Below are 21,696 nucleotides of genomic sequence, written 5' to 3' on the forward strand. Positions count from 1 at the left end.
GGCGCTCGTCGGTGTTTTGTGGTTCTTCTCCACCGTTTTTAGTTTAGTTCATTTAACACCGTTTTACCCGAAGGTGAGTCAGAACTCGTGCAGTGTAACGGTTGTTTAACGTTTTTTTAACGGTTGTTTAGCGGTTGTTTGTCGTTTGTTGACTTTATTTTCGGTTACAAAGTCCGCGTCGCTTACGGTGAACTAATATCTTGTTGAAACTAATTTGATGGCAGATAATTAATAAAATAAGTGTGAACAGACATAATATGAATGTTTATGCTACCAAAATATATAGTTCTTCTGTCATGAACTATGGTGGAATACGTATTAAGCAGCTCCTTTAGACATAATGACCCTTAAATAACACTTGACTTTATTCTATATGTATGTAAGTATTAATATATATGTAATATATATATTATGTAAATATATATATATTGACGTACTATGCATATATATTGATATTTACATATATTTGTATATATAACTACATACTTTAAATATATAATATATATTCGATATATGTAAATATTTATATATATATACATGTATATAATATATATGTGTAATATATTATGGATTTATAAATAGTAATATATAATATATTGTATGTCAATATTTATATGTATATATTAATTACATAGTATATATATAAAGATATGATATGTAAATATAGATATATATGAATATTTACATATATAGTATGTATATATATATTAATATGTACATACTATATATGTTGTCAAATTCCTTGTGTGGCCACACAGACTTTGCAAATAAATCTTATTCTGATTCAATTCTGCGACATAAAAAACGTCCCGTTAAGCTACAAGTAAACGTCCTTAAACTTTTAAGAAATGTCACTTACATACATATAGTGTATTATTAGATTATTATCAAGCTCTTGATCCATTGCAAGTATTATTTCACTTTTATATGTGAAGCTAATATGAACTATTTGATAGAGCCTACTGTTTGTGCTGTGCATTATATTATATCAACCCGTCAATTCTTAATCTGTTTAATAACTGAAGTTGCCAGATAAATGCAGGAAAGTGAAAGCTACAAATTCCTCCTTAAGAGGAACAGGAACAGCACTTAGCACTAGCCGATGTATTTATTAACCTCTGCCATCTGCTTTTTTATGTTGATAACCTGTTTTTTAAAAACTGAACCTAATACTGTATATTCTACCACCTTATGTACAATGTGTTTTTATATTTTGTCTTATTACCTTCGCATTGAAAATGCGGAAGGTTATGTTTTGATCGCTGTGTATTTATTTATTTATTTATTTGTCTGCGTGTTACTCGCATAACACAAAAAATATTAAACCGAATCGCATGAAATTTGGTGGGATGCTTGGTTATTATCCGGGGACCATTTGATTCGATTTTGGGATCAATCGGGTCAAAGGTCAAGGTCAAGGTCATGAAAAGGTCAAAATCTAGGTGATTTGGAAAAGTCATGGAAATTTCTTATATTCATTGGTTCATTTTGGCTTATTCCAATTACTAAGAAAGCTTCCAGTGATCACAGGCACCTTTCTTTTTTTATTCCGACAGATATTTTTTGATCTAGCGAGGAAACAACATGTGCGGCCTGGCTGCATGCACGTCCTACCCTCTGTCTTTAGTTTGAAGGGTTAACATCAGACGTGGTTTGATTCCCCAACATTATGTACATCAAAACATTTTAAATCACATTTTAAATCGCATTTTAAAAACATTTAGAAACATTTGTGTCACACTGTCAACTTGCCTGTGTGGTGCGTTTGCTTCTCCTTGTTTTAAGGTTGGAAGTTTTCATCTATTATCTTCGCTCCTCGGGATTCCTAATGTGTCTTTAATGAAAGAAAATGTATTTAATCGTATAAATTGTTCCTGTGCTGTCGCTACCATGCATTACTTTTTTATTAAGTATCAGCATTGGGAAAAATATCAGTAGAAGTAGCCACTTTACCAACATTTAATATAAAGTAATGTTGACATGGTGTTACGCTGAGCAACAGACATCTCGGTAGATCAAAGATATGTTATGAAAAATCTTCCATGGGACATTTACTTAATTTTTTAGCAAAAGGCTGGTTCATGTCTCCGGAAAGACAAAATCATGTGTTTGTAAAACTCTGAAAGTCTTGAAAGACGAGGACCAGCTGCCTCCTCCACAGTTCTCTATCTTCTCCGACCTGATTCACACACTTTAGAGATGGCCATGCACAAAGGGTACATTGAGGAGTCGGCTCAGATGTTTCAATTTCTCCATGTTTTGTTAATAAAGAAATCTCCCCCTTATGCTTATGGGTCTTCCATTATATTATTGCCGTTATTAAAATGTATAAAGTAAGTATTTATAAAGTATGTGTGTGCAATGTGAGTCAGTGAATTGTTAAATGTTTAAACTTTACTTTAAGGGCTGCTTTCATGCATTAAAAAAAATAGTTGTGATGTTCCAGTCTGCTTCTACCAACAGGTGGCGCCATTTATCTCAGTTGAAGCCTGAAGCCAAGAGAAGAGATGTCAATCAAAATGTAAGGCCGTTCATTGGCTGTTGGTCGAATAAGAACCGCCCCTTTATTCTGATGACATGTGAAGAAGACCAATGAGCTGTGACATTCAGGTTCATAAACCCCGAGGGGGGGGGGGGGCCAGCTCCACAAAGTTTCCAGCTGCGGCGCGAGGCTTGTTACAAATATCAGGTGCCGACCTTTCAAGTGTTGCATTGTTCACCTTCTTCCAGTTCTCTTGAAAAAAAAGTTTAAAACGCACTTATATCAGTGCACTAACATGGAGGAGAGACGAATAACACACGACGATGAGGTGGAGGTGCAGTCACATGTGAGTGAACGCCAAATTACCTTTTTGTTTTAGGTTTTTTTGGGTACTTTTAACGAATTTAATGATACAATACGATTAATGTCATTTCGCTGCTTTACGCGTGTTTTTTAAAAGTGTGTTTTTAGTTTCGTGAACACGTGTTGAAAAGTTGAATCATGCTTCTTCTATGAAGCTAGCTTAGATGTGTCTTTTTTACGCAAACCCCCTAAAAAATGGTTTGAGCGCAAATGTCACGTTTGAAAGTAAGAATATATATAAACAGAATAAATGTTGTGTTTTAGTTTTGCTTATGAAACTCTTCATTACTTTATAATTCACACCTTGTAGGAAATTACACCTGGGGGGCTCGAGACACGTGTGGGATTAACTGTTTTTTAAATTAATTGGTTTTGGTGCACGTGCGTGAGGCAGGTGTGTCGTAGGAGTGGCCTCTCAGGACCCATGTCGGCTAATTAGGAAACACACATGTCTATCTCTTAGCCTCTCTTTCATGTTCTTTTTATGGTAGGTTTTTTTAAAGATTAAACACGGGTGACTTTGCTGTAAAATGGCCAAACCTGTTCGGGAGGCTGTAGTTGGTCGATACGGAGCGAGGACGAGAGTGAAGGACAAAGTAGGTGATTCTGTTGATGCCTGTGCAATATACTACTAACTTGTGATACTCGGAGCTGTCTTGCATCTCTTGTGTTTTATATTTAAGACTACGGCTCAACATCTCTATCATCGTAGCTATGTTATATATAAATTAATTAAATGATGGGCTTTCCAATGATGCCACGTGGGTCAGAGTGGGATGATGACAACTTCCTGAAACCCATTTTCCCTCGGTTCTCACCTGAGGTACAGTGATAGTCCCACACAATCCATGGAGAACCACAGTTGGCATGTTGTGCACTCAATCTGAAGTGGACAAAATTACCTTTTAACTATGTTCTTACATTTGGTCTGGTTCAAGTAACTTTTCCAGATTAGGATGTGAAGGCAGTCCTTCATTATAACTGAATGCATCTTTGACGCTGGGTGTAAATCGTGCCAGGCCAATAGGAACAGCTATGATGGCACTGTGTTTTTTTTCTTTTTCTCCCCACAGTGAACAACAATAGTGCTACAATGAAACTCTTCAAAGAGTGTGTTGGCTTCCTCTGCAGTAGAAACAACCTTCGCATGGGGTTCTGTTTTGCGCCTGCAGATATAGTACAGATCTCCATCTGGTGTTTGAATGTCATAGTTTGAGTTTATTTCGATCAGCAAAATATACAACAATCAGAATTCAACAAAAGAAGAGTAATTTTTAGTTTGACCATATCAGATGATCATTGCGTTCTAAAGTCCATGCGGCATGCATCCTTACCCTTTACCCTGAAGGTGTCTGCTCTCCGCTTCATGACGTCCTTGTCCTGGCTTGTTGAGCCCTCAGGATATTTGTTGTGGACCTTGAAATCCATAACTTGTTGGATAACAGTCGGATCCATTCTACAACGACACTGTCTCTCAACCTCTCTCACTGTCTCTGGTGTTTGTTACTTCAGCTGCTCCAGTGTCCTCTGAAAGTGCAAAGACAAGTTAGGAGACGTGACATACATTTTCAGTAGCTGTGAGATTGCGAGTGTTCCCCCGGTGGTGTAGAGGTTGCAGTCTTCAAGCCAAACGTTGTTCCTCAGAATATAAATATTTATTCTCACCCACTCGTCAACCTCAGCCCTCCCCGCAAGCCCGACACACTTCAGATAGGTCATCTGTGAAAATAATACAGCCATTAACGTTGTGTTACTGACGACGCAACATTCAAGTAATCCTGTTACACTCCCGTGTCTCTGAATTCTGTATGAGCTGCGTGGCGATGTCCAGCCTCATCTTGCCCCCGCCCTCATGGGCCACAGGGAACAGGACATCTATTTTTTTAAATATCTGCTCTGCAAGTTTAACAATTCCTGATTAGTTGAAGTCTGATTCATTCTATTACCGTGCTAACAATAATCCAGAAGGGGTGAGATCCCCCTAGCGACACTGGCACTCAGTGGCACTTGCCAGCAGGTGCCACAACTAGTCAAAAAGTGCCAGCAGACGGAGGGTCGGCCAGGCGCGTCTGCGGCATGTATGCACAGTGACGAGTCTGCGACGACTCGGTGGCAAGCTCCATTAAAGTGCCCGGACAGCGGAAGAAATCACTTTCATGATCATAGAATGGAGGAGCTGCTGTTTAGCTAGATAGATCCACAGATGGATGGATAGATAGATAATTAGTGTCTTTTTGTAGACTTACTTACAATATGCAATAAGATAGAGCTGTACAGTACTGCTATACTATATTTAATATTGTTTTGCTTCTATATATTACACTGGTATACCATATGTATAATGTAACTGCCTTTTTTAATGTCAGTTTATTTGGAAAACATTTTTTTGTAAGGTGCTGTGATGCTTGAGATAGGTTCATAAATGCAATTAATGTGATGGTTATTAATTCAATACTAGGCCAACATTAAATTACACATCAAAGCACATATATTTGCTGAATCAATAAAGCTGCAGTTGTCATGGGTGTGAACAGAATATGAAAAGAACGAGACGCAGAGAAAGTCAGGAAACGGTATTCACGGAACATATTTGTAAATATGAAATACATTTAATAAAACAAAACTCGACAGGTAAAACAATAGGAGAAACTCATTAAGCATCTAATCAGAGAGCTTGAATGAACCATCCACCTTGCAGCCCTTCTTCATGAATTCTTCAGAAAACATGTTGTAATCACTTTGCTATTCAAAGTTGAAATCAAATGGTCTTTCAGCTGCTTCTTCCCCTCCTGCATGTTTTTTTCCTATGGCCAGCTGTTCTGCTCGGTCCATTAGCGTCACCTCGGGCAATGTCACTTTCCCCTTTAAAGACCAGGTCTGGCACCACTTTGCTGCCAACAGAGCATGCTCAATTTACATTTCGTTTTTAACTGGCACCTAGCGGCACTTGCCGCTTAGTTGCTGCTGAGTGGTCGGTGCCAGTGATTGCACTCGCCCTCTCTCCAATAATGTGCACGAGATGCTGGCCTGCTGTTTGGGATGGCCAATTGCTCAACATGTCAATCTGCCAATCGCAGGACATTTTCTTCTGACCAGTGCTCTAGTGATATCACAGATTGCTTACAGTTCACCATTTTTATAAATGTAAAACACATTTACGTTTAGGATCATGTTTAAAATAAACAAGGACACTTGAGTTGCGGTCACAAAGGCAATTATTGTATGAACTTCGTCTTCCTCCTTAAATATGATCCTAAATGTCTGATGTCTTTATTTCCCCACACATTAAAGCCGATATCTCACTCGCATTGTTATATCCCAACATTTATTTACTTGGTCCTGTGTGTTGCCAAATGGGTCCAAATACAGGGCCATCTTGTCTTTAAGATATATGATCTATAGAAATGCAAATGCTTATAAGAGCAAAACACTCGCCCTTCGTAAAAGTGATGTTTTCGATCGATTCCCCCCCCCCCCAGAGGGCCGTCATTGCATAAGTATCTATGATGCTGGCCCTTTCCTCTGCTCCTGTCTAATATTTTCTTGAAGCACCCGATCCCCACCTTTAAAATGCTCCTCCTGGCCGCTTTCTGGTTCTCTTTTTCGGACTTTATCCTGGCTTATTCTTATGTTTTTTAAACTAGTTGAAAAACAGCCTTTTGGTTTCTTAGTCCTCCGCCAGTGCCTCACTCTGCACCAGGCCGCAGACTTTATCTACCGTGACCTGCCACAAACCACATTTTTAATGTCGTGCAAATCGATGATCCAAATTCAAGCTTTAAAAAAAGGATGAGAACGTTACAGAAACTTGCATCATACTCTTTTGGTACCGCCGACGGATACCGCGCCTCCCTCTCAAACATCAAATAATACGGAGTGTATTTTGTTGTGCGCTTTTTCATCGTCCGAAGAGCAAATATTGTTGCTGGCAGGACTTTGTCCCAAAGGGTTCTCTGACACGGGTTTGTTCAGGGACCTAAAAATTCAATAAACAAATGCATGTATTTCATATATTTGAACAGGGACCGAACCACGGGGTAAATGTGTCGGGCTTAGCTGAGGCTACATTTCAACTTTAGTCTCTGTGGCCAGATAGTACAAGCCATCACTAAGGGAGAAAAGGCTCATCACAGAAACATCATAGAAAGCAATTTGGTATGATAAAATAACCTTTTTTCACAAAGTATATCATTACTAACTACCTGTTGAGAAAGGAATCAGAAAATCTGTGTTATTCTATGAAGAGCTTACATTCGTGTACCTGTACATACCTCTGTATTGTGCCAGTTAGTTTCTCCACGAGGCCGTTGGTCTGTGGGTGATGAGGGGCGCACAGGCTTCTCTACAGTTGACCTGGAAATTCTTATTTGGTTAAACATGAAATTGTCATGCACAGCAGTGCAGCCGACATATTGGGGATTCATAATGCATCATTTTACCTTGTTGAGGACCTCGGTGCCCTGGTCTGTTGGCAGTCTTTTGGTTGCACCAAATTTGTAAAAGAAATCAAGAATACAACTAGTCACCTCATCTGCTGTTTTTCTCTTAAGTGCATATGCCTCGGACCATTTGGTGAAATAATCAACCATGACACGTATGTACTGGTTGCCACCATCTGTTTGAGTTTTCCCACTAGGTCCATGCCAACCAATTCAAACGGTTCTGTTACCTGGAAGAAAGAAAAATCCTTCAGTTGTTTGAAAGTTGACGATATGCATTTCCTTTACCTCTATCGGATGGTATTCTTTCTTCTCTTTGAGGTTGACCCTCTTGCATTGGCACTGTGGACACTGAGTATTCTAAACAGACCAACGGCTTTTCAAACTTATTGTCAATGCGTTATAATGAATGTTAAGAGTACAATTGAATGCATACAGAATCAGCAATATTTCAATTACACGCATGACACTTCTCTGTGCTCTACGTTTGCCAGGCCAAAAGTAACTAGCTATTATGGCACTGTTTTTTTCTTTTTTTCTTTCATCTATAGTGCTACTATGAAACTTCTCAAAGAGCTCGTTGGCTTCCTCTGCAGTAGAAACGACCTTAGCAAGGGGTTCTGTTTAGTTTTTTTTTGCACCTGCAGATATAGTACAGATCTCCATCTGGTGTTTGAATGTCATAGTATTTGAGTATTTTTTAGTTCTACCATATCAGATGATAATTGTGTTCTAAAGTCCATGCGGCATGCATCCTTACCCTTTATCCTGAAGGTGTCTGCTCTCCGCTTCATGACGTACTTGTCCTGGCTGATTGAGCCCTCAGGATATTTGTTGTGGACCTTGAAATCCATAACTTGTTGTATAACAGTAAGATCCATTCTACAACTACACTGTCTCGCTACCTCTGTGGTTTGTGAAGTATTTATTGAAGTTAGTAATATATTGAACAGGCATCAACAGTCACCTACTTTGTCATTCACTCTTGTCCTCGGCGTATCGGCCAACTACAGCCTCCCGAACAGGTTTGGCATTTACTGCAAAGTCATCTGTGTTTATTCTTTAAAACAAACCATAAAAAGAACGTGAAAGAGAGGCTAAGCGATAGAAATGTGTATTTCCTAGTTAGTCGACATGGGTCCTGAGAGGCCACTCCTACAACACACCTGCTTCACGCACGCAAACCAAAACCAGTTTATTCAAAAACCATTTAATCTCGCACACTGGTCCGACGGTCTTCGTGCAACGCTACGGTGCCCAAACGCTTCCAGTACTCACCGGAAACAGCTGGCGTTCAAAGACCCAATCAGAAAAGGGTAGGAGATGGAAATGCATCAAACCAAATATATTTATATTCAATTTGTGTTTTTTGTTCTCTTTCTAACGAGCCTGTCATTATTTTTGTTGAAAGAGAAGAACAACAATACACTTTAACCAAAACAAAAAGGATGTTGGAAATAGTGATGAGGAGGCTTCATCTGTAAGTATGAAAAGCTCTGCACAGCTGTGTGTGTGTGCCCAGAATGTTCAACCTGTGTCTTTTTGTTTAACGCAGGTTGCAAGCGGAGGATTGTCGTCTTATGAACTGGAGCGTCTGGAAAACATCAGACAGAATCAAGTTTTTCTGTCATCTATCAAATTGTTCGAGGTAAATGGGGGGCGGAGTTACAAGTGTTCATTTATTGTCATTTGACAGACTGACTTAAGTCCCATTAAGCTAAATAAGAAAATAAAATATATATATTTATGTCAGTACAGCAGCAGAGAGAAGAGGCTGTGTCTGCAGACGTCTTCTCACCCGTATCTGGTGCTCGTTAGATGGGTACCAATGATGGGCAGTTTCAATCACCCATCTGTACTGGAATGCTTTCTATCCTGATTAATTTTAGGGACAATAATCTTTAGGGCTGGATGATATTTACTGAAATTGCAAATCTCTCACGACCTTCTCTTCCAACTCTACAATAAATATATAGTCTAAATTCCATTGAAATAAACTAAAGAATAGCTAATACTTAGCAGTAACATCTAAAATAGAGTATCTACACTAGTCTCAAATCTCATTCTTGATTCGTCGTACTTTCTTTGAACAGGTCGGATGAGTATTTAATATTTCTTTCTTTTCAAAAGGCAACTGAGGAGTTGAGGCAGTTGAACCGGCCAAAGCCATCACAGAGGCGTCTCGTGAGGTACGGTCGGGGAATGCTGAGCTCTTAATTCAACTTTTTCTGGTAATTATTTAAAATGTGTGACGTAAACCGTTTTAAGGTTTGGTCTAAACAAGTATATCAAGTGTAAGTGATGCCTTTTTAGTTAATTGGTTAAACATGTATATAATATCCTGTTGCAGACATCTTTTTTTTCTCCCATTTCATACCACGGACAATTTATAACGGGTTTATTTTTTTTGTATAGAAGTAGTTCGACTTCACTTTTAGACTGTCTGTTTTTTTAATTAGTATAAACTTTCTTCATGTAACTTCAATGCTCTTTTCCGCTCTGGCAGGACGAAGTCTGCTGTAAAAGAAACGCTGCTGCCTCGCAAATCCCTTCGTCTCCAACATAAAGAGCCAGAGACGCTGACGCTTCCTTCTGAACTCGGGGCGCTGCTGGTCACGCCAAGGGTAGCTACAGATGAATAGTAAAATATATATATATTTTTTTTAAATATATATTTTTATATTTATATATAATATATTTTACTGTTTGTGTGTATATATATATATATTTTTTTTTATTTGTGTTCATGTATATATATATAAAAAATATCTAATGTATATCGGCAGTGTGATTTGTTTTTTTTTTAACTCACTTGAGTTATTTTACTTTGATAAAACTCAAGAAACCTCCTGGTCCTCTGCCCCTGGAGCCAGTCAACATGGAAGAGGGAAGCAAGCTGCCGTCACAACTTCTGGAGCTCTGGTCTGAGGTACGACTCTCTTGGCATTACTTTGTATTTATTTTATAAATGTTGACTGTTGTGCACCGAGAACACATCAACAACGTCTACTGTCTGACATGTTGTCCTACATCTTTGCGCGGTGATAATTAGTGTTGGTTCACGCTGCTCCAGAATCAATTTCTACACATTTAAAAAATATCTTTTTTTTTTCATAGGGTTCAACAGAAGAAAGAAAAACGTGGCTTGATCTGAACGAGTAAGATTCTTTTCAAATGGTTTCAGCCTATCACTTAGCTTCTGAAGAGGTGACTTCTCCATCTCTCAGGGCGCATTAGTCTCCCTTTGGCCATTGCAATCATGTTGAAAATGTTCTCCAGGTGGAAGTAACATCTTTCACGCAGGTACAGCTCGGCCCTGAAGAGCATGAGGGCCACTGAGGGCCGAGTGGAGACGGAGCGCATCTTCTCCGCTGCCTTCCACCCCTGTGCCAGCAGCCTGTTGATGGCCACCGGAGACAAACTGGGGAAAGTCGGACTCTGGAAGTTGGTGTGTTTTTTTTCTTCCTCCTTTCCTTAATGTTAATGATATTATAAATTGGTATGTGTCCACTGGAGGGCACTGAGCTCCAAAACTAGCTCAAAACAACATTGGCTGTACTAATCCTAGTTACTCCATTAGTAAACAGCAGAGGTAGCTTAAATGTGCTTTTTCTTGTTTTATTTGCATATTTTTCAAAAGAAAAGACTGGATACTATTGAAGAGACCGAGGTGGAGTAGTGACAGTCAAATATTTATGGCTGCAGGAGTCAATACTTTACAAGCTGTTTTAAGAAATCTTATGTACAAATTTATCTGATGAGTTGATGACAACGAAAATGAACTCATGGTTTTATCAAACAAAGTTTAGTACTACATGCTACCAATCCCAGCTGTAGAAGCATTGGTACATCTGCCTATTTATAAAGCATTTGTAGTTCTATGTATTTTCTTATGATTTTGTATGTATTTTATTCTTTAAAAAAAAAAATGTTTTGTACTATCTGGACCTTGAGTCTGAAAAAAGTTTGAGTTTCTCACCTGTAAATGAGAGGCTAATATTCAGAAAGTGTTCTTAAAACTGAATTTGTGGAAGCAAAATATCAGTAAGTTGCAGCATTAAATCCTCCTTTTTAAATGCCACAGCTCATTCATATGAAATCTACAACATTTGTATTTTCCCTGCAGGGTGGTGACTGGGGCGACGGCGGCGCGCTGCTCTTCGAGCCCCACACCGGTCCAGTGAGCTGCATGGCGTTCTCCAGGGCTCAGCCCACCCAGCTGCTGAGCCTCAGCTACGACGGATCTCTACGCTGCATGGAAGTGGAGAAGGCCGTTTTTCATGACGTGAGATGGCTTTTGTTTCTCAAAATGTACTAAAAGTTCTAAGTTTAACTGCCGACATGCGAACGTTGAAGAGCCTAACGTCTAGGGATGTGTTCCAGGTGTACGGCTCCACCGTTGGCCTGAGAACATTTGACTTCATGTCCCACGACTGCTTCACACTCGTCGTTGGGAACTGTTTGGGAGATGTCGCCATCGTCGATCGACGGACCCCGGGGTAATGAATACGAGTGTTGAGTCTCTCTCCACTGTTGAAGGATTACAGTCTGGGTGAAACTATTTGAACTCTGGTCAATTAATGCTGATTTTATTCCTCTCAGAAACACCCACGAGTCCCTCCACTTACTGGACCCCAAGACTCTGCGATGTGTTAGTGTCCACCCTTCACAGAAGCACTACTTTGCCGTTGCAGGAAGCAAGTATGTCTGATTTATTGGTTTAATATACACTTCCTGTCAAAAGTTTTAGAACACTTCCTCCATTTCTCCCAGTTTTTAATTAAATGTAAGCCGTTCAAGTCCAGTGAATAACCTGAAATGGTACAACAATAAGCGGCAAACTGCCAGAGGTTGAACAAAAAAGTTTAAATTACCAAAAACTGAAAAATAATGTACATTTCAGAATTATACAAAATGCTTTTTTCAGGGAACAAGTAAAAGCGAATGTGGAAACTTCTGCAAGTGTTGGGAAGAACTTCCTGAACAATATTTGTTTTCCATTGTCTAAAGAATGCCATTTGAGTGTTGGGCTGTTATGCATCTGCAAAAGGTGGATGTACTTTGATGAGTCACAGATGTAGATTACATTTTGTTAAACTAAATGATTCCATGATTTATTTATTTTTATCATTGTTTATTACGGAAATTGTACATTTCAATATAAACTGGAGAAATTGAGATGTTCTAAAACTTTAGACCGGTAGTGGACTTTTTCAGAGACTTTGAGCCATATCTTTTTGTTGTTTTTTTACAAACTAAAAGGAACGATTTGTATTTCGTCTTCAGGGTCGTGAATATTTACGACTCCAGATATCTGAAAAAGACTCGCTGCCGGGCCATCTCCCGGCTGCACGGACACTCTTCAAGCATAACGAGCGCTTATTTCTCCCCCTGCACCGGCAACCGAGTTCTCACCACCTGTCTGGATGACCACATACGGTGAAGCTGGCGCAGCACTTTGAATAATTGTGCGTTACTCGTCGTCCTTGACTTTTCAATTCCAGCTAAATTGCATCCTGAACTCCTTTGACAGGATATACGACACGGCTGCAAGGACGACAACATCCCCCTTAGTGACATCCATCAGGTAAATCGCCCGATTTATTTCACCTTGGGCTCTCTTGCCCTTCTATATTTCTGTGCGTCTCAAATGACCCATCTTCATTTCCAGACACAACATGCAGACTTTGCTGGCCAAGCCATCGGCCGTGTGGGACCCCAAGCGGGAGGACTGCTTCGTGGTGGGCGGCGTGTTTCACAGTCACATGGCGCTGGCGTTCCACGAAAGCGGCGAGCTGCAGCACTCCTTCATCGACCGCGAGGACCTCCACGAGGTGCTGTCGGCCATCGCCATCCACCCGACCAGGAACGCCTTCCTGGGCTGCGCTGCGTCGGGGCGCCTGCACGTCTTCTCCGACTGAGATGAACGGAATATCGTTCGGAGACGTGTTTTAGTTTGCCTTCGTTAAGGATGGAAGAACGAGGTCGGAAATGTTTTTTTTAATTTGTTTTTTTTACACGAGTCAAAGTTCGCAGTGTAGATGGATATCGGTCGTTACCATTGTCTCTTATTTGTTTGCTCTGGATCTCCACATCGCTTTAAGAGTGTTGTCATGGTTACAATACAAACTATACAATATTCACCTTTTTCAGTCTCAAGTCTGCCGTGTGTGGAAGGAGCATGTGACTGAGCAGCGGTGCCTGGATAACTAGAGGTCTGGACTTTTGAAGCCAATTCCGTCTAGATTTGGATTCCTGTTTTGGGGTTTTGTCTCACTGGAAAGTTCATCTTAAGTTCGTAGTTCTCAGATTTATTTGTGCTTTTCTGCATCAAAGCTACGTTTGCTCATCTTTTTGTTGAATTTGTTGAAACTCAATATATTCCGACAGCAATCGAGAAATCAACGTTTCACTGCAGCCGTCTCGTGTCTCTGTGGCCGAGCTGCAGGCTGCAAAGAATAACTGATTGACTGAAGGACTGTGTTGACTTTTTATGTTCTCATATCTGCTTATTGCTGTTTATTACTCCAAATGTTCAAAAAAGTGTATTGATTGATCCTTGTTTTTTTCATATTTTATTTTGTAAATTTTAGTTGACTGAATAAAAATATTTGATTTACACTAAACATTTTGATTGAGGGTTAATAATTTAGTTGTGCAAAAGAATATTTTTTGCCATTTACTAAACCTCAATTTGGGTTTGTTCTCTCTGTGAATTCCCGATTGAACTTGTAGACGCACCAGCTGACACATGTCAAGAATAGATTGTTTATTCATAAACAAATAATTACACGAGTCTTGAGTCGGTGGTTGGAAATGAGCAGTCTTGTTTTGGAAGTAATAAAAGCAGAACGCATGCGTACAGACATCTCCATGGTGCAGGAAAGAAGCTTTTACAGCCGGACCGTCGGGCCTCGCTCCGGTTTCACACGACTCGGCAAAAACAAACCGTGGCCCGTCTATCGGAACAAGTGAATGAAAACCAGATTTTAACAAATACAAACTGCAGCCTAAGGAGACGTTCAGGTGGTTGAATATGCTACTGCTGCCGTTCTGAATTGGCTAGAAATACAAACTTCCATTTTCGGTACAAACCCCGTTGAGTGGGCGGGTCTTCTGTTGGCGTCCGGTTCCTCCACATGAACTGCTTCTCTAAAAGAGCCGCCTGGTTAACGATGAAACGGGACTCGTGACAATATCGACGGTCGTTTCCCCTCAAAGGGACGTTTTGAATGTTTAGCACATTCCTTTGCTGTTCGCGGTTATTATTCATAACTCTTTATTGCTCAAATTGTTACATTTGTCATACACGTAGACAAAATGAGACTTTAAAGTACAAATCATACGACTAATCACATGGTCTGCCTTCAAGTAATTCATCAAGTCTGAAAACCAACCACAAAATGTTTGTTAAATATAAATTCATCTGATCAATACCTTTTTTAAATCGTAGTTGTCCAACTCACAGAATTAATACTTATTTGGCCATTTATGAATATTAATGTACCAAAATCCAATCAATATTCAAAGACCAGGTATTTATATAATACTTCAGGGATCAACTTAAAGTACTGTTTGGTGTTGACTTCCAACCTTTTGGGAAAGATGTGAATATTCATATGGTAACTTTCCAAAAACTGCCTAAACCCCTCAGTCCATCAGCATCCGATACCATTCCTCAACAAAAAAATACATCCATTTTTCTTTCTAGGTATATATATATATAATATATATTATTATATATAATATATATATATTATATTATATATATATATATTATATATATATATATATACCTGTCGATCCTCACCACTGACACACAGAATACCTTTTAGATCCCACTTGTCGGCTGAGAGGACCAATAATTAACACGTTCTGGTTTTCCATTGATTGCTCTGAGCTGTAAAGACACACTGCAGCTAAACTGTGACATAATGATAATAATAATAATATGTAATAAGGCTAGAGAAGGAGAGCAGACTAACAAGTTTCTTTGGTAGGTGTGATGATGAAGATTGCTGTGGGATGTAAACGTGACGGTAACTATACATCCACTTTAAAATAAATGATGCTTCACGTCTATTAACCCTCCTGTTACCTTCGGGTCAATTTGACCCCATTCAATGTTTAATGTCGGTGTTCTTTCGGGTCAATTTGACCCCAGGCTGTTTTTCACTGTGTCAAACATATAAGAAATATCAACTTTTTTATATATTTAACCCTTGTGTTGCCTTAGGGTCATTTTGACCCGAATCAATATTACACCCTCCCCCCGCCTTTGGGTCATTTTGACCCGATTCAATGTTTCACCCTCCTGTTACCTTTATATTTACTAACATATTTTACCCTTTGGGTTCAATTTGACGCGAGCAATTAAAACCTCCAGAAAATTAGAATTAATATTGTTTTCCAAGTTTAAGTGTGAGGCACTTTATGTTTGTTTGTTGACTACCGAAAGAACACCGACATTAAACATTGAATGGGGTCAAATTAATCCTAAGGCGGGGGGAGGGTGTAATATTGAGTTGGGTCAAAATGACCTTAAGGCAACACAAGGGTTAAAGGGCTATTTAGGTAGTCAACAAACAAACATAAAGTACCTCACACTTAAACTTGGAAAACAATATTAATTCTAATAATTTTCTGGAGCTTTTAATTGCTGGGGTCAAATTGACCCCAAGGGTAAAATGTCAGTAAATATAAAGGTAACAGGAGGGTTAAACATTGAATGGGGTCAAATTGACCCCAAGGTAACAGGAGGGTTAAAACCACCATGATGAGACATCAGTTTGTACAAAAATGTGATTTAAATGTTTCCTTTACAGATGAAGGCTTCACTTTGAACACAGCAGGGCTAAAAATTAAAGCTCTCCGACCTTCACTCCACATGAACTAACATCTCTTAACCGAATAACGTGGAGGGGGAATATAGCGGTAATTTTTAGCACTTTAACAAAATGTAAAACAAGGTCAAATTTCACTGAATGGAAAGGATCTTGTTTTTTATATTAACAGTATTGCACATCAAGATAAACTTCTACACAGTGGGAGTCAAACTAACCGAAGACTTCACTACAGTCAACTACTGTTCCTTACACATTGAAGTCCATTGTAGCTATGATAATTATTTGGCTGCTATTTTATTTTAAAAAATTAGTGAACCTACCACCTCCGTACTTACTTATAACCTTACAATTATCCATAATTTCTAGTCATCGGACAATAAAACGTCATCGGTGCTCTAATGGCTCGACGAATGGATGTCGGACCACAATCTAATCACACTTATTACAAATAAACGATAATTCAAGCCATTTTAACAGGGCAGCACCAACATGACCCCTGGGTCAAATAGCTACAGCAAGTCATTATTAGCATTTTTGGGGTTGTATACCACATTAGGACAATTTGTAGACGTTGTCAATCATCTAAAAGTTGTAAAAAGTTGTTTTCCAGCTCTTTCTGGTCAAATTTGAGTACATACAGTAAAATGGATTTTACTGTATGTACTCAAATTTGAATATAAGACAATTATAAATAATTTGTGCACGTGTTATTTGACTCCGATCTACAGTCAGTAATGCTGCTTAGTTTTCCATTTCACACTTTCTCTAAACCCCTCTGCCGCTATACGACATCTCAAAGCTGCAGTTTTCCATCTCATAGCAGGGACCATAATAACATTATGAATTTGAATGTTGTCGTTGGCTTTGAAATATGAAAAATTAGATGAGCTCCACTGCCTCCCCCATCTTCTCTTAATACTTAACTCAAACTCTCACAACACACACAGCACAACACACCAGGCTCATCGTGTCTGAACAACAATATTGCAACGCATATATAAATTAATACAAAAATAAAAGGAAACTATTAACCGATTTGACTTGCTTGTACCTCTTTTTCCCCAGTGTTTAAATCAAACGCTCTTATTGTGGCTTTAGTGTAAAAAATAAAAAATACCTTGAAATGACCTGAATTTTCAAAATAAAATGCGATTTTTTCCCCCCTTCAATCCTTGCAGTGATGGTCAAACAAAATAAACAAGGCCGGGGACAGGAAGCTCTTCCCGGGTTGATGTCAGGTGAAAGGGGGCTCCATCCGTTCCTCTCTCCCCACCTCCCCTGTGTCTCCGGCCCTCACTTACTGATGAGGAAGCCTCCCACCCACCGGAGCTTACAGGCGAACCAGCGCCGCAGGGGGCAGAAGTACTCAAAGTGGAACTGCTGGAACTCGGGCGTCTTGCGGATGTCTCTCAGGAAGGCGATGTCCAGGTCCGACTCGGTGAGCATGATGAGGAGCAGCAGCAGCGCGAACAGCAGCCCGATGGTGACCAGGAACAGGCGCAGCACGCTCAGGATGAATTTGTTCAGCTCCTCCACGTCGCTCGGCGGTGACGGCTTGCCCGTGGGCGCCGTGCGCGGGGCTCTCCTGCCGGAGGAGAACTCCGCCGCGTGGCCCTCCTTCGACGCGCCGGCGTCCGGCCGCCGCTCGTCCGCCGCGCTGCACGTGGCGGCGCCGTTGAGGTGACGCGCCGACGGCATGTCCATCCCGCGCTCGGCCACCGGGGAGGGCAGCACGCTGTCCGAGGGGCTGTAGGCCTCGTCGGAGATCACCGCCGAGCTGCTGGCGGCCTCGTCCGCCGAGCGGCCCCGGGAGGACATGTAGCAGTCCCCGTGGGACACGGAGCGCACCGGCGTGGAGTGAGCGCTGTCCCGGAGGGACTCCAGGCCTGGAACACAACCACAGAGAGAGAGAGAGGGGGTGGGGGTTAAAGAAAGAGTCAGACTGTCTGGTGATGGAGTATTAAGGAAGTAAGAAAGTAAGGAAATGAGTAAGGAAGTGAGTGAGTGAGTGAGTAAGAAAAGAATTAATTTAGTAAGTAAGTGAGTGAGTAAGAAAGGAAGTAAGTGAGTAATGAAGTAAGTGAGTGAGGAAGAAAGTAAGGAATCGCGTGAGTAAGGGAGTAATAAGGAAGGGAGTGAGTGAGGAAGGAAGTAAGAAAGTAAGTGAGTAATTAATAAGGAGGTGAGTAAGTGAGTAAGTAATAAGGAAGTGAGTGAGGAAGTAAGTAATAAGTGAGTGAGTAAGAAAATAAGTAATTTAGTAAGTGAGTGAGTAAGAAAGGAAGTAAGTGAGTAAGGAAGTAAGTGAGTGAGTAAGAAAGGAAGTAAGTGAGTAAGGAAGTAAGTGAGTGAGTAAGAAAGGAAGTAAGGAAGTAAGTGAGTGAGGAAGAAAGTAAGGGAGTGAGTGAGTAAGAAAGGAAGTACGAAAGTAAGTGAGTGAGTAAGTAATAAGGAAGTGAGTGAGGAAGGAAGTAAGAAAGTAAGTGAGTGAGTAAGGAAGTGAGTGAGTAATAAGTAAAGTTTATTTATTTTGCTCTTATCACCGACAAAGTGTCACAAAGTGCAGTTCAGTAGTGAATTAAAACATTTAGTTAACAGGTCAAAACATGTCAACAGTTAAAAGATTAAAAAGTACAACACACTGTAAAAGATGGTGCAATAAAATAAACAGAAGATAAAAAGTAAAACACAGCATATTTAAATGAACCAAATGCCGGTGTGAACATGTTTTGAGATGCAGTTTAAATGATGCTCTTGAATCTGAAACCTTTATTGGTGCAGACAGAGCGTTCAGAGCTCCGTCACCTCGAGCGACTGACGGAAGCTTCTGGAGCTTCTGGAGCTTTCCTCCAACTCGGGATACATGTCAGAAGTCAATGACGCTAAACGTGTGACGCTAAAGAACCGGACCCGGGGTTTTTTTGTAGGCAATTTAAAAGAGGAAGAGTTCATTCTGTTCAGTTGAATGAGTCTTAAAGCCGAGATCTGATCAGTGTCTTTGACCTTTGACCTGGCTTACTGGGAGTATTCAAGTCCGCGGCAACAGGTGGTCAGCTTGTCATGACCAAGAGACGGAGCCCGTCCTCCTGTCATTTAGTCTATTTCTAAATTAAATAAAACCTTAAAGTAAACGAGACTCATTGTGTCATCCTTTAAACTGTTTTTAACGTGTTGTACGGCGACCTCGAGTGCCTTGAAATCCACCTTATAAAATAAATGTATTATTATTATTATAATATTAGTGTGAGTTTTTGAATCTGATAAACACAGCTTCACCCTGAACTTCCCGTCTCACAGCTCAGACTCTGAGGCCACAATCAGATCCACAGAAAGAGGAGGCGCTCCCTCGCCCCGCGTGGCCCCGGGTGGCCCCTGGTTTTACCTGCTGCCGCGTTGGCCGCCGGCGGGCTGCGGCCGTGGAGGCGGGGAGGCGCGGCTCGTCCCGAAGGGGTCCCGGAGCTCGGTCCCGAGGCGGAGGAAGAGGAACCCCCGGGCAGCGCCGGGCAGAGCGGTAGGAACCCCAGTGCCTTGCCCAAGAGCCGGGGCCCCAGGGACAGCACGCGCACGTTCACATCTCGAAAGCAATGGTTGACCATGCGCAGCTGGACGTTCACCGTGGTCTTGATCCAGATCAGACACTTCACCATGGCGACGGGCGGCCGACTGACCCCGGCTGGGTTCCGACACTCGTCCTCTTTTCTTTACCTCGTCTCTCTCTCTCTCCCTGACGTCCGACTCGTTCTCTGACCGCGAGTGAAAGACAAGGCCCCGGGGAATGCGGCTCACCCCCCCCCCCCCCCCTTTGAGATCAGCAGCTATTTTCAGGCTGAGATATTATTACCAGTGGAAATGCCACCGGGACAAAAGACAGAGGGGGTTTGTTTCAGGGTGTTATTGCAATGTCATGATCTCTCTCTCTCTCTCGCTCTCGCTCTCTCTCTCTCGCTCTCTCTGAGGGAGGGGGGTAGGTTTTTTTACATTTTTACCAAAGGCCGTCTTTGTTGAAAACGCCGTGCGATGGGTTTATTTATCTTTAGCAAATTGACTCACAATGAACCGCATCGGCAAAAGGTTAACGGCCCGTCGGAGAGGAGGCGGGTCAGTCATACTGCCACAGGCCACTGGCGCCAGCGGTGTGAGTGTGCGAGTGTGTGTGAGTGTGTGTGCGAGTGTCTGCGTGCGAGTGTGTGTGTGTGTATGAAAGGTCGGGAACCACTGGACTAAGACTCGTGCAACATCTGCTTCACACTGATGGAGACGGTCTCGTTCTCTCAGCCCAGAAAGTTTGAGGACTCACAACTGTGACCTCTTTAGTTTTATTTGTTGGTCTCGACTGTACAGTATTTATCTCATGTTTTTTTGTTTTTTTTAAACTTTTTTTTTTTCAGTTTCACTGAACAAAACATTGTAAATGAAAAAAAGAACAACTTAAATAAAATAGAAAATAATACAAATAATAATAGAAATAATAATAATACAAATACAGATAAATAAAAGACAGACCAGTAGAAAATATATAGTAAATTATTATTTCTCAGATGTTTTACCCTCCATGATGGAGATGTGCACGGCTCTCCGTCGGGTCCTCGGCACACTGGTCAAACGAGGGCCGTGGGTGATGGAGGGACAGCTCCGACTGGGCACCATGCCGTGCCTGACCAATAACACACACACACACACACACACGTCACAACTCATTGTTAACCCACATCTAGGGCTGCAGGCTATATCTTCTTCTTCTTTATATTTACATTTCTTTTGAGGATTCTGACCTGTGTATCTCAGGTGGGTCTCTTTTAATTCTGGCACTTTGTTCCATCACCTCTTTTGCAACTTTTCCACTGAAAAAAAACATTTAAAAAAAGAATGTGATTTAAAAAAACTTGAGGACTAAATAAGGGACGATTACACCTGTAGTGGCCATTTGTCCAATAAATCCAAAACAAACATTAATCAAATTGTCACTGACGCCACATGGAGTTTGTGGTTTACGCAGACAAAAGAAAGCGTTGTCCATTCAGGATTCTGTTTTTCGGATAAGTTATTTAAATAAAACAAAACAAGCTAACAAACAAAAGAACAAAGGAACTCCTCGCGCTGCCTCTCCTGTGCTCGGGGGGAAAACAGGCCTACCCAGGTGCATGCTGGTCCTGTACCTGCCTACTCCTACAGGTGGCCACAGTGTTACCCAATTAGTGAACAAATGAACAAACAAAAGACTAAATATAACTAAACAACAATGAATTAAACTAAACTAAAACTATCATGAGAAACAGCTATTCTAATACAACAAAACATCTAACCAACATACGCAAACAACCTGAATGATTAAACAATAGTATTTGTCAAAAAAATAACTAAATACTAACATCAAATAACTGCTCCAACAACACTGAAAAGACATATGTAGAACTTTTCTATGACTGTTTTTAATGTGTACTTACTTATATTTATGTGTACTTAATATTGCTACTTAATAAGTTACCTGTATCTGAAGCGACTCCCCTTGAAGAAGAGATTACTGCTGGACACGGTGCGCACCTGACTCGACTTCTCCAACCTGTGA

The 21,696-nt window shown here is 40.7% G+C and overlaps 2 protein-coding genes across 4 annotated transcripts in view; one reads left to right on the forward strand and one right to left on the reverse strand.

Moving 5' to 3' along the window:
• The first annotated feature begins 13 nt into the window (after positions 1-13).
• Positions 14-13,910, forward strand: wdr76 (WD repeat domain 76). 2 transcript variants are annotated; one of them, XM_056413548.1, is made up of 14 exons: positions 14-73; positions 2,464-2,828; positions 8,840-8,932; positions 9,415-9,473; positions 9,791-9,908; positions 10,127-10,213; positions 10,402-10,442; positions 10,588-10,732; positions 11,411-11,569; positions 11,668-11,783; positions 11,887-11,985; positions 12,571-12,723; positions 12,818-12,871; positions 12,956-13,910. In XM_056413548.1, exons 2-14 carry the CDS (start codon positions 2,778-2,780, stop codon positions 13,203-13,205), a joined length of 1,425 nt encoding a protein of 474 aa, XP_056269523.1. In that variant the 5' UTR covers positions 14-73; positions 2,464-2,777; the 3' UTR covers positions 13,206-13,910. The 2 variants fall into 2 exon arrangements, with proteins under 2 accessions (XP_056269523.1, XP_056269522.1); XM_056413547.1 differs by having other exon boundaries at positions 20-73; positions 2,447-2,828.
• A 122-nt stretch (positions 13,911-14,032) lies between these two features.
• LOC130193150 (FERM domain-containing protein 5-like) overlaps positions 14,033-21,696 on the reverse strand; it is a 70,331-nt gene continuing 62,667 nt past the window's right edge. For both annotated transcript variants that reach the window (XM_056413546.1, XM_056413545.1), the window contains 4 exons: positions 21,616-21,690; positions 20,903-20,971; positions 20,678-20,784; positions 14,033-18,016 (listed from right to left, as the gene is read on the reverse strand). In XM_056413546.1, the coding sequence (XP_056269521.1) occupies positions 17,424-18,016; positions 20,678-20,784; positions 20,903-20,971; positions 21,616-21,690 (844 nt within the window). In that variant the 3' untranslated portion in view covers positions 14,033-17,423. The remainder of the gene's footprint in view (positions 18,017-20,677; positions 20,785-20,902; positions 20,972-21,615; positions 21,691-21,696) is intronic.

This window comes from Pseudoliparis swirei, chromosome 4 (assembly GCF_029220125.1).
Source record: "Pseudoliparis swirei isolate HS2019 ecotype Mariana Trench chromosome 4, NWPU_hadal_v1, whole genome shotgun sequence".
Taxonomy (NCBI): Eukaryota; Metazoa; Chordata; class Actinopteri; order Perciformes; family Liparidae; genus Pseudoliparis; species Pseudoliparis swirei.

Coding starts and splice junctions, on each gene's coding strand:
- wdr76 (XM_056413548.1), top strand. CDS start 2,778: ATGGAGGAGAGACGAATAACACACGACGATGAGGTGGAGGTGCAGTCA. Junction 10,733..11,410: donor AAGTCGGACTCTGGAAGTTG/GTGTGTTTTTTT, acceptor TTTTCCCTGCAG/GGTGGTGACTGGGGCGACGG. Junction 11,986..12,570: donor TTTGCCGTTGCAGGAAGCAA/GTATGTCTGATT, acceptor TTTCGTCTTCAG/GGTCGTGAATATTTACGACT.